Source organism: Leptonychotes weddellii, chromosome 9, assembly GCF_054177405.1.
Source record: "Leptonychotes weddellii isolate Sample4059 chromosome 9, ASM5417740v2, whole genome shotgun sequence".
In the NCBI taxonomy this organism is placed as follows: Eukaryota; Metazoa; Chordata; class Mammalia; order Carnivora; family Phocidae; genus Leptonychotes; species Leptonychotes weddellii.
In genome coordinates, this window is record NC_138377.1 from 101,725,487 (window position 1) to 101,736,637 (window position 11,151).

The 11,151-nt window shown below is 51.3% G+C and overlaps 1 protein-coding gene across 5 annotated transcripts; it reads left to right on the top strand.

Annotated features, from left to right (window-relative positions):
* The first annotated feature begins 3,778 nt into the window (after positions 1-3,778).
* On the top strand, positions 3,779-9,522 carry COMMD4 (COMM domain containing 4). Of its 5 annotated transcripts, XM_006744429.3 has the most exons (8): positions 3,780-3,895; positions 7,457-7,528; positions 7,739-7,804; positions 7,967-8,006; positions 8,290-8,409; positions 8,575-8,655; positions 8,983-9,159; positions 9,246-9,522. In XM_006744429.3, the coding sequence occupies exons 1-8, from the start codon at positions 3,893-3,895 to the stop codon at positions 9,284-9,286; spliced, it is 600 nt and encodes a 199-aa protein (XP_006744492.1). In that variant the 5' UTR covers positions 3,780-3,892; the 3' UTR covers positions 9,287-9,522. The 5 variants fall into 5 exon arrangements, with proteins under 5 accessions (XP_081687549.1, XP_081687551.1, XP_006744492.1 ...); XM_081831423.1 differs by lacking the exon at positions 7,739-7,804 and having other exon boundaries at positions 3,779-3,895; XM_081831425.1 differs by lacking the exons at positions 8,983-9,159; positions 9,246-9,522 and adding an exon at positions 8,736-8,957 and having other exon boundaries at positions 3,779-3,895.
* The last annotated feature ends 1,629 nt before the right edge of the window (positions 9,523-11,151 follow it).

Sequence of the window (11,151 nt, forward strand, 5' to 3'; positions counted from 1 at the left end):
TTCTGCCCATTTTTAATTGGATTATTTGTTTTTTGGGTGTTGAGTTGTATGAGTTCTTTACATATTTTGGATACTAATCCTTTACTAGTTATGTCATTTGCAAATATCTTCTCCCATACTGTAGGTTGACTTTTAGTTGTATTTTGTGATTTTTATTATGATAATCATTTTTAGTTATATAACTTTTTTTTTTTTTTAAGATTTTATTTTTAAATAATCTCTACACCCAATGTGGGGCTTGAACTCACAAATCTGGGATCAAGAGTCACATGCTCTACTGACTGAGCCAGCCAGGCACCCCTAGTTATGTAATTTTAATGTATTAAATATCATTTTTAAGAAACATGAAGACTTTCCTTGTGATCTAGCCAGGGCTGACTATAGTTGGCAGAATCAGGAAGCCCTCCATGCACAAGCCCTCTGCCTGGACACCCTCACCCTAAGTTTGCTCCCACTGCCCCCTCCACATTCACACCCACCATCACCTCCTGTGAGTGAGGCCTCCCCTTTCCCCCAGCCCTGGGTGCCCACCGGAGGACATCATGGTCTCAGAGAGGGGAACTCCTCAGGACAGACACTCTGCTTGATCTATCATCCCAGAGCCTGTCTTAGAGAAGTGGACAGTGGGTATGTGGTGAGTGAGTGAAGGAAGGAAAGAAGGAAGGATGAAGGAAGGAAGGGCCAATCCTGAAAAAGGTGACTTCCTAAGACCTTTCCCCAACGGGTGGAACCATTTCCCCTTTTAGCAGCCCCCTGGGCAGGGACCCAACTGTAAGAGGTGGGGTGGGTACAAAGCTCAGTGTTTTCACACTGGGGCTTGCAGTGTGTCTGGGGGTGATCAGGCTGCTGCGGGTGCTGCAAGGAGGGTCAGTCTCAGGAAGAGCTCATTCCTGAAATCCCTCTAGGATCCCCCAGGGCCCTAGAGCGCCCTTGCCCCAGTCAGAGCTATGTGGTCCAGGAGGGCCCAGCTGATGGTGAAGGTCCACTGGGGCTTGTCTGTGACTGGCCACCTGGTCCAGCCCAAGGAGCTGACCCTGGTGCCTGTGTCCCCAGTCCCTCGGACCTCCTAAGGGAGACACTCACCTTTGATGTGGGGCTGTTCAACTGTGGCAGCCAGCTGCAGATGAGAGGGAAAGGTAAGGTGGGCCTTGGTGTTAGAAGCCAAAAACACATCCTGGCCAGAGGCTGGACTGGTTCTCCACTGCCGTCTGTGAAGCAAATGAATAGGGTCTTCAGCAAGTCCCAGTGTTCCTGGGTTCTGGTTGGGGTCCTCCCCTTATGGGCTCAGTGGCTTGGGCTCACCCTGCCCCTCCCCCAGCCTCGCCCCCAGGCCAGGCCAGGGCTTTCAAGACCTTCCAGTTGGGACCTCTGGCTTTCTCTCAGGCTGACAGGAGGTCAGACAGATGTGGCCTGGGCTCCCCTGCTTGCCTCCAGCTCTCCACCTGTGGGGTTCTGACTCCTCTGCCCCAGGTAGGCCAGGAGAGCCTCACACAATGCTCTACCACCCCCCCAGCCCCCCACCCTCCACCACCCGCTGGCATTCCATGACTTCTAGTTTTTCTTCAGGTGCTTCTCTTGAATTTTCAAGATAGACTGTCATCTGCAAATGCGAGTTTTTTCTTTTCCAACATTTATGCTAATGGTTTTCCCATGTTTTATTTATCTAGAATTAGAGTTTCTCAACACCAGCACGATTGGCACTTTTGGCTAGATAATTCTTTGTTATGGGGGACTGTCCTGTGCCTTGTAGGATGTTTAGCAGCATCTCTGGCCTCTGTCTTCTGGATGCCAGCAGCACTCCCTAGTTGTAACAACTAAAAATATCTCCAGACATTACCAAATACCCCTGAGAGGCAAAATCACCCCCAGCTGAGAACCACTGGCCTAAGCATCTAGAATAATGTTGGATCATAGTAATGTTGGCATATGACTGCTACTGACTTTAATGGGAGTCATCTAGGATTGAAGTATCTGAGTAGCTCCTGCTCAGGGCTAATGTACTGTATCAAAGTTTAATTTGCCAAAAGTAAAAAACATGACTGTCATACAAAAAATGAAAGAATGCGTGTCAAATATTTAATCAATGAGGGAATCAGTAAGATGGTAAAGCAAGTTCAAGTAACATTTTGAGAAGAAGCATTTCTAGTGTGTGTTGAATTAGAAAGCCTGTTGATGTCTTACAGGGCGATAAAACTGTAATCTTTGGGGTTATCTTTTCTACTAGACAGAAATCTATAAGCTAACATATAACTTATCAGGTACATTTTCCTACATTTCCTACATTTCCTACATTTCAAAGTGTAGTCCTCAAAGCGGAAGCATCAGCATCACCTGGGAACTTAAGGGAATTGCACATTTTCCTTTCCTATCCCAGATCTATTTAATTAGAGACTTCGAGGGTGGGAAGCACCTCTGTCTCCCCACGCATTGTGGGTGACACAGATGCACTGTAAAGTCTGGAACCACTGCTCTAAATAGTCAAATAATCTCTATTTATGAAACAAATCTGTGAGACAATGCTCCAGTATGACATTAAAAGGACACACCACCCACCTTTTGGCCTTGTTTCCAGATTTAAATACTTTGTCTGATGTTAAGTCTCATGTTTGCTCTTTCCTTTTTCAGATACTCTATCAATTTAAGGCAGTTTCCACCTATTCCCAATTTTTCTTTTTTCTCCTTTTGAATAAAAAATAGTTTTCCAAGTCTATCAACAATGTTTTCTTCTTTAACCTATTAACATGATGAAACAGAAGTTGAACCAGTCTTGTAATTCTTAAGATGAAGTTTTTCTTTGACATAGTGTAGTATGTTAACACACTGTTGACTTCAACATGCTGATGTTTATGATTTTTAAAAAGGTCTTTATAAATGAGATCATTTTAGCATGAATTGGGAATCTTTCTTTTTCTATTTATGGAGCAGTTTAATTGCGATGGGTTCTGTCCTTTGAAAGCTTGAAAGGCTGCAACAATAAAACCAGCTGGGCCTGGTTTATGGGGGGTGGGATATGTAATCGAAAAGAGATCTCAAATTGTTCAGTTTCTTCTCTGGTTATCAGTCTATTCTCTAGGATATTTTTGGTGCTGTTGCTGTTTTTTTGTTTTGTTTTGTTTTTACCTCTTTAAGAGAATATTGAAAACTTAGTTTTCCTAGTCCATCCTTTGCTCAAACTCACCAGTAAGCAGACTAATGCGACTTAAAACAACCTATTTTTCTCCCATTCGATTGAGAAAAACTAAAATAAACATCTAATGTTGGTGAAGCCACAGGGAGAGTTCCGAGCATGTCAATTGTTACAGCCAATTGTAACTAAGGCAACTAAGAGGAATTCATCAAAATGAAATGAAATACTCAGGCACTCGAAGGAGCTATGCGGGTCACTGGTAATGTTTCCTTATATGGGTGCTGGGGACGTAGGCTGTACAGTTTATGAAAATTCATTTAAGCTTTATACTTACAACATATACATTTTTCTCTACGTGTATCATATTTCAGTAAAATTTTTAAATGCCTTTAGCCACAGCACAGCCTATAGCTATCTATAAGGGCACGGCTAACTGGCGGGCAACAGGGAACGACCTGAACCCTCCTTCGCAAGGTCCAGAAAGGGCTCCGGATTCCTGCTCCCTTAAGTCGAACACATTCTATGGCTCCCACGCTCTCTTTCTAGCTAAACCGCGTCGTGAGGCGGGGGTGGCGCCGGTCACTTCCGGGAAGGGGTTCTGGGGAGACAGACAGCGAGCTCATCACTCTCCCCCGGGAGCTCCCAGAGCGGCCATCGGCGCTCGCCCGGGCCCCGCCCCGCCCGTGGAGGCACCGCCCACACCACGTGACCGCCGCGTCAGCTGACCGGGCGCACCCGGAGGAGGAGGGCCGGCTTCCAGGCGCGATGGTGAGGGCCGCGGGGTGACCGGAGCCGGGGTGACCGGAGCCGGGGCGCCGGGGCGGGCAGGGAGGCCCCCGACCCTCGCCTATGCGGTCGCGGGCGGGTGGGCGCCGGGGCGGGGAGGTGGAGGCAGCCCCGGCCCCTCGGCAGACACCTGGGTGCGGTCGTGAGGGCCGAGCGTCCGGCTGGTAGGGCGGGCGGGCCGCGGGCTTGGAGTCCCGGTGCTTCCTCGGCGGGAAGGAAGGGCCCGCATCCCCCAGGGCAGGAAGTGGAGCTTGCCCGGGGCGGGAGCGCTTCCAGGCTTTCCTCGGCCCCCGGACGACCTCCCAGAGGTGCCCTCTTCCCGGCCCTCCTGTGCGACCTGGAGAAGAACTTGCATAGAATGAGCCTCAGTCTCCGCCCTGTTCGGAAGTCCTTTCACCCTTCCCAGAGCCAGAAAGGAGTAGACGTGGGGCTGGGGCTTCTCAGCTCCTCCGTCCATTCATTCCTTCAACAGGCTTTGCGTGCCTACTCTACACCATGCGGTGTGCCAGGCATTGGGGCTTAAACTGCAAGAGGCTTGACTTGGCAGTCATAGTTAAGACTTGAGGGGAAGGGACCTAACTGTGCCTTGTGAGTAGCGTTAGGAAGGCTTCCTGAGGGTGACAGCCACCGGAGGGCCTGGGGGCAGGGAAGAAAACTGGCTGGCTGCAGTGCAGTTTGTGTCCCAGGGGTGAGGAGGCTTGGGGAGGGGGGCTCTATCTTCAGACAGAACAGCATGTTCAAAGGCTTCAGGTGAGAGCGAGCATGGCTCGCTAGGAGTGGATGCACTTCACCTAGCTGGAAGGGTATCAGCTGAAGGTTAGTGAGATACGAGGCTCAACAGGTAACAAAGACCAAATCCTGCTGTGTCTTGAGAGCACGTTAAGGAGTTTAGACTTTAAGAAGAGGGCACTAGGAAGCTAGGAAAATCCTTTCGGCTGACTTGCGGAGGGAGCAGGAGGGGAGCGGAGAGCCCAAGCTGGGGCAGCAGACCCCCAGGGGATGGTGGTGACCTGAGTTAGGGTGGAGAGAGTGGAGCTGGAAGTGGGGAAATGCATGAGGGAAAAGGGAGAGCGGGATGTCGGCTTGGCTCCCAGGTGGTGGTGCTCAGTGGGGTGGGAAACACAGGACGTGGAGCAGGTTTCCGGGCAAAGAGCAAACGTTAACTTTGATAGGTGGCGCTGTGTGAGGTTTCTGCGAGCCACCAGGTGCAGCTGGCTAGAAGACAGTCTAGATTTAAGGGTCTGAGGCTCAGAAGAGAAGCTACAATGCATTTATAAATTGGGGAGTCATCAGCACAGAGGTGGTCATTGTAAGTCTAAAAACATGTAACATCTCAGTGATGTGAGTTGGGAAGAGAGGACCTAGGGCAGAACCTAGAGAAATGCCAGCATTTTAAGAAATTACACAAGGAACACATTCTTGTAAAAAATGTAAAGAATACAGAGATGGTAAAAGACTTCTGTGGGTTGAAGTCAGGGGCCCGTGAACTTAGGAAAAATCTCACATCTTAATTTTCACTAACTTCAAACTGAAATTTAGCATTTCCTTCAATTGTGAATGTTGGCAACCAACCCCAGTAGCAACAGCACCTCTGACTTCGTCACCAATAGAAATTAGAGATATTTTCGTATCATATTACAGCTGGTGACATTGTTCACATACTTATGCAGATCGTTTTTAAGTTATGATGGGTATTAGACTTGCAACATCACATCACCAATTTGTTTGACTATTTTGATAACTTAGTTTCCTTTGCAATCCTATGTATTTTATGCATTTAAAAACATGGTTTTGAGAAAGGCCTATAGGCTTCACCAGATGCCAGATGAGGCTATGGCAGAAAAAGGTTAAAAACTCCTGAAATAGAGACAGAAGTGCAAGACTGTCCTTAATACCCGATCTCCTCACCAGTTGTCCCAGGCCCCTGCCCCAGAGTAATGATGCAGGCAGTGTGCAGAGATCACCTTTTGGGGATTGGGGGAAGGAGGGTGATCCAGCAAATGAGACCGAGGTCAGGACAGGGAGAAATCCAGGAGAATATGCTGCTTCACCAGGGAGGACGGGTTCATGTGGGATGCTGCCCTCCATCCTGACCGGCTTCCTCATTCCTGTGCAGGAGTTGGGTGAGAGGAAGGCCAGATTTAGTGACAGTCATTTGTGACCACAGCTAGAGGACTTCATGGGAGGCCCACATAGAAGCACCAGTGCCGTGGGGTCAGGTGAAAAAGAGCAAGAGGGTTGGTGGTTGAAGGATTGTGAAGCAGGTCTGAAGTGGCTGAGAAGATGACTGGTAGGGCCACGTAGAGGACATGGTGTTGCCAGGCTGCACCGAGGGCCCAGCAGAATCAGGAGAATGTGGGTGTGAGGTGTCCTCAGTTTGCGGGGTTTTGTTCCCAGCATCTGTAAGCAGCCCACATGTAAGAGGTGTGGAAAGCTGGACATGTATATTGCTGTGCCCTAGAGTTTTGTCAGGCAGACAGGACAAAGGACAATTGATCCAGGGAATGGAGGATATTGACAATATGTGGCCGACAGGGTGGGTTTGCATTCCAACAGGAGACAGACCTTGAATAAATAATAAATGTGATGTCTGCTGTGGAGATCAAGAAAGAAGGATAGGGGCTAGAGCATGATGGAGAAGAGCTATTTTATTTTTTAACAGCTTTAATGAGATAAAATCAACAATAACACATATAAATGTACAGTTCAGTAAGTTCTGAAATGTATATGTTCCCACGATCAAGATAATGAACATACCCACTGGCCTCTGAAATTTCCTTGTGCAAGGGGCTGTTTTAGAAAGTATGGTCAGGGGCGCCTGGTGGCTCAGTTGGTTAAGTGTCTGACCCTTGGTTTCAGCTGAGGTCGTGATCTTCAGGGTCCTGGGACAGAGCCCTGGGTCAGGCTCTGCGCGTGCGGTGCAGAGTCTGCTTGAGATTCTCTCTCCCTCTCCCTCTGCCCCTCCCTCTCGTTTTCTCGTGCTCTCTCTCAAATAAGTAAATCTTAAAAAAAAAAAAAAAAGGGATTGAGGGAGGGAAGAAGGAAGGAAAGAGGGAGGGAGGAAGGAAGCATGGTCAGAGAAGACCCATTTGGGCAGAGGCCAGAATGAGGCATGAGAACAGGGTGTGCGGAGGGGCAGCAAGGACAAGGTGGGAGAGTGCCTGGTGTAACAGGAGTAGCAGGAGGCCAGTGTGGCTGGAGCTAGGGAGGAGAAGGAGGAGGAAGTGACATGACGTCATGACAAGGACATTGTTCTGTTCTGTGCTGTACCCCCAACACTTAGATTGGGGTCTGCCACAGAGAAGTTTGCCACAGGCAGTGTTTGCCGAACACAGGAATGCCTAGGATAGGCAGCAGAGCAAGGTTCGGTGGCAGGTGGGTCCGTGAGAGGGTTCTCTAAACAGCCTGGTGATAGGAGAGAACAAGTGGCCAGAGGGCATCCATGTTGGACAGGGAGCAGGGATCCCCAAAGAGCAATAATGGGGGAGACACCTGGCCACACCTCAGCCCTCCATCCTGACCGGCTGCCTCACTCCTGTGCAGAGGTTCCGGTTCTGTGGTGATCTGGACTGTCCTGACTGGGTCCTGGCGGAGATCAGCACGCTGGCCAAGATTGTTGAGTGCACGGGGTCTTCTAGGGTGGGAGGAGGCGGGGACTGGGGATGAGGGCTTTGGGGATGGAGGGTGGTGAGGTCACTCTGAGGTTGGGGCCTTAGTACCCTCAGCTTGTCCTGGCCTGCTGTGTGATTCTAGTCCTGTGGCCAGCCCCCCCGCATGGAGGGGTGGGGTGGGCCAGTTGGGCTCATGCAAGGCCTTCCCCTCCAGTCCTCCGTGAAGCTGAGGCTGCTGTGTAGCCAAGTGCTGAAGGAACTTCTGGGACAGGGGATTGATGTGAGTGCGGGGCCCAGCACCCCACTGCCCCATGACCCTGTGATCCCTACTGCCCTGAAAGTGCACCAGACCCAGGGAGGTGGGCGATCAGGATGCAGGCTGGGGTGCAAGTGGCTGGTGAGCAGGGGCCTGGCACCCCCTGAGGGCCTCCTCTCCCCATAGTACGAGAAGATCCTGAAGCTCACCGCTGATGCCAGGTTTGGTGAGTACCCCACTGAGTCCACAGACCTTTGGGCCCCCGCAGGTACTTGGCCTGGGGCTTAGCACAGAGGCCCCTCCTCCCAGCAGCCTGTCCTGCCGCACTTGCCTCAGCAGAGGGGGAAGAACGGGGTCGCCGGTCCCGCCCTCTGCCAGTTCTGGGGGTGGGGGGCAGTAGCAGTGCTCACTGCTGTGCTGTGAGCTGAAGATAGTGGGGCAACAAGAAGGTGGCTGAGGCCACAGTGACACCCCCTCCCCCACCCACGGGCTCCCCCCCAACCCCCCAGAGTCGGGCGATGTCAAGGCCACGGTGGCAGTGCTGAGTTTCATCCTCTCCAGTGCGGCCAAGCATAGTGTGGATGGCGAGTCCTTGGCCAGTGAACTGCAGCAGCTGGGGCTCCCCAAAGGTACGGGTATGCAGGCAGGCATGTGTGCCAGGGGCTGCTGGGCAGCAGGCCACGCCAAGTGGCTTTGAGATGTGCCCTGCCCTCTGGGCCAGGAGCCTGAGACCTGCCCTGTGAGCAGTCTGAGCCCCCACCTGCTACATCAGGGGGCCTCCATTCTGTCCCCAGAGCACGCGGCCAGCCTGTGTCGCTGTTATGAGGAGAAGCAAAGCCCCCTACAGGAGCACCTGCGGGCCTGCAGCCTGCGTGGTGAGTGTGGGAGGGGGCCGGGGTGGGGTTTGGGCTCCATTCTAGAAGGTACATGCTTCATGGGAGGTGCTTGTTCTCAGAAAGAAGACTTAACCCTGGTCACATGTCAAGCAGTCACGGAGCCAGGACTCCTGACTCCAGCCCAGATTTCTTTCCTCTGAGATCTGCTGTGGATAATCTCGCTACTGATTATTGAACACCTTCCCTGGGTCAGAGGGATGAGAGGTTCTCAAAGGTCCCACAGCCTTGTTGAGAGTGGAGCCAGGTGTGGGCTGAGGGCAGTGTGGCTTGCCAGCCTATGATCCTGAGAGCCCCCCCCTTTCACAGTGAATAGGCTGGCAGGTGTGGGCTGGCGGGTGGACTACACCCTGAGCTCCAGCCTGCTTCGGTCCGTGGAAGAGCCGATGGTGCACCTGAGGCTGGAGGTGGCAGCTGCCTCGGGTGCCCTAGCCCAGCCTGTGGCCATGTCTCTCTCAGCAGACAAGTTCCAGGTCCTCCTGGCAGGTGAGACTCTGCTGTACCTGGAGGGGGAGGGGCCCTCCCAGATCCCACCTGACTGCCACCCACCTGCTCACCTCTTCCCTTTGCAGAACTGAAGCAGGCTCAGACCCTGATGAGCAACCTGGGCTGAGGAGAAGGGTGTTTGGGGCCCATGTTGAGTCGCTGCCCTCCGAACTCCTCTTCATGGGTAGCCCCAGCTCCAGGACCCTGGAGGCCTGGCCTCCCAGATCTCTGGCTTGCTAGGTTCCCACTTGAGAATTCAGCATCAGGATTCTGAGGACTTTTCCAGCATTGCCTTCCCTCCCCCATGAAAGTCACTTGTCAACAGTTTTCATGAGCAGGAAGAATAAACAGAAGTGTGAAGGAGTGTGTGCACAGGTTTCTTTTTGGGTTCAGATGAAAGGTTTTTGTGAGAGTAACCAAGTGACATACAGACCTCCCTGACCCATTACTCATTCTCCCTTTTCAACTACTGGTTGAGGCAGAACAAGGACCACAGTGACACAGCTTGTGTGGGGAGAGGAGAATTGGGGTTCTAACTCGTGGTCCTGTGCTGGCCTTGTCTGCAGGCGGGCAGTAAGCACGCGGCCCCAGTGCCAGATGCCCCGAGTAGAGAAAGGAGAGAGCCCTGCTCTTCCTGCCGTCTTCGTTTGATAGAGAGAGGAGGGTCCCTGCCTGAACTGCTCATTGGCAAGAGGAGCAGGGTTAGGGACTGAATGTTTGTGTCCACCCCCCAAATTCCTGTGCGGAAGCCCTGACCCCTCAATGAGATGGTCTTAGGAGATGGGGCTTTGGATAGTAATTACGTTTAGATGAGGTCATGAGAGTGGGACCTTCATGAAGGGGTTAGGCCCTTATAAGAAGAGAAAGACAGACTCTGTCCAGAACATGTACTGAGAAAAGGCCACATGAGAACAGCAAAGCAGGAGAAGGCCCTCACTAAGAACCAAATCTGCCATCTCCTTGATCTTGGACTTCCCAGCCTCTGGAACTCTGAGAAATAAATGTCTGTTGTCGAAGCCACCCAGTCTCTGGTATTTTGGGACAGCACCCTGAACTGACTGAGACAAGTGGCCTAGAACATCTTGGGGTGCAGGGAAGCTACCAGACAATAACGAGTGCTGTCAGGAGGAGCCAGCTTGTCCCACTGGCCAAAGATGCGACAGTTTTAAGCATCAAAAAGTTAAGGACTGACTCGTCCTGACCTCTGCTTCTGGAAAAATGGAACAGATGCGCTTCCCCCATTCCTCTCACCAAGTACAGCTGAAAACCTTGGACATTACATATAAAACAAACAGGAGACTCTGAAAGGTGAAGAGAAGGCAGATTCGCTGAGATCCTGAGGAACTGAAGAACAGAGCAGAGCAGTCCTTAGGTTTCCTTTTTGCTCCCTGTGTCCTGGGCTGGGTGCTGGAGACTGGCAACCTGAGAAACACCAGCACACAGACTGGAAGCTCGACCAAAGCATGCTCTCTTGAGCCAGGGGATCAGGAAAGGGGCCAATTGGCAAGACAGGAGACTTACTGATGATAACTGCTCTCCTCCGGTCACACCACAAAGAAACTGCAGCCCCTCTTCCACCCCATCCCACCCCCGGCACATACATAAATATATATATGTGTGTGTATATATATAGATATATATATATTTTTAAGAGAGTGTGTGAGTAGGGCAGGGGGAAAGGGAGGGACAGAATCTTAAGCAGGCTCCACGCTCAGCACAGAGTCTGACATGGGGCTCGATCTCACGACCCTGAGATCATGACCTGGGTCGAAATGGAGACTCGGGTGTTTAACCAATTGAGCCACCCAAGTGCTCCAAGAAGATTTAAATAAGATCCAGTGTCTCAAAACCCCAAATGTCCAGGATTCAAACTAACAAACCGAGAGTTAAGAAAATCTCAACTTGAATGAGAAAACACAACAGATGCCAACACTAAGATAACTCTGACTTGTATGGCAAGGATTTTAAAGTAGCCATCATAGGGCGCCTGGG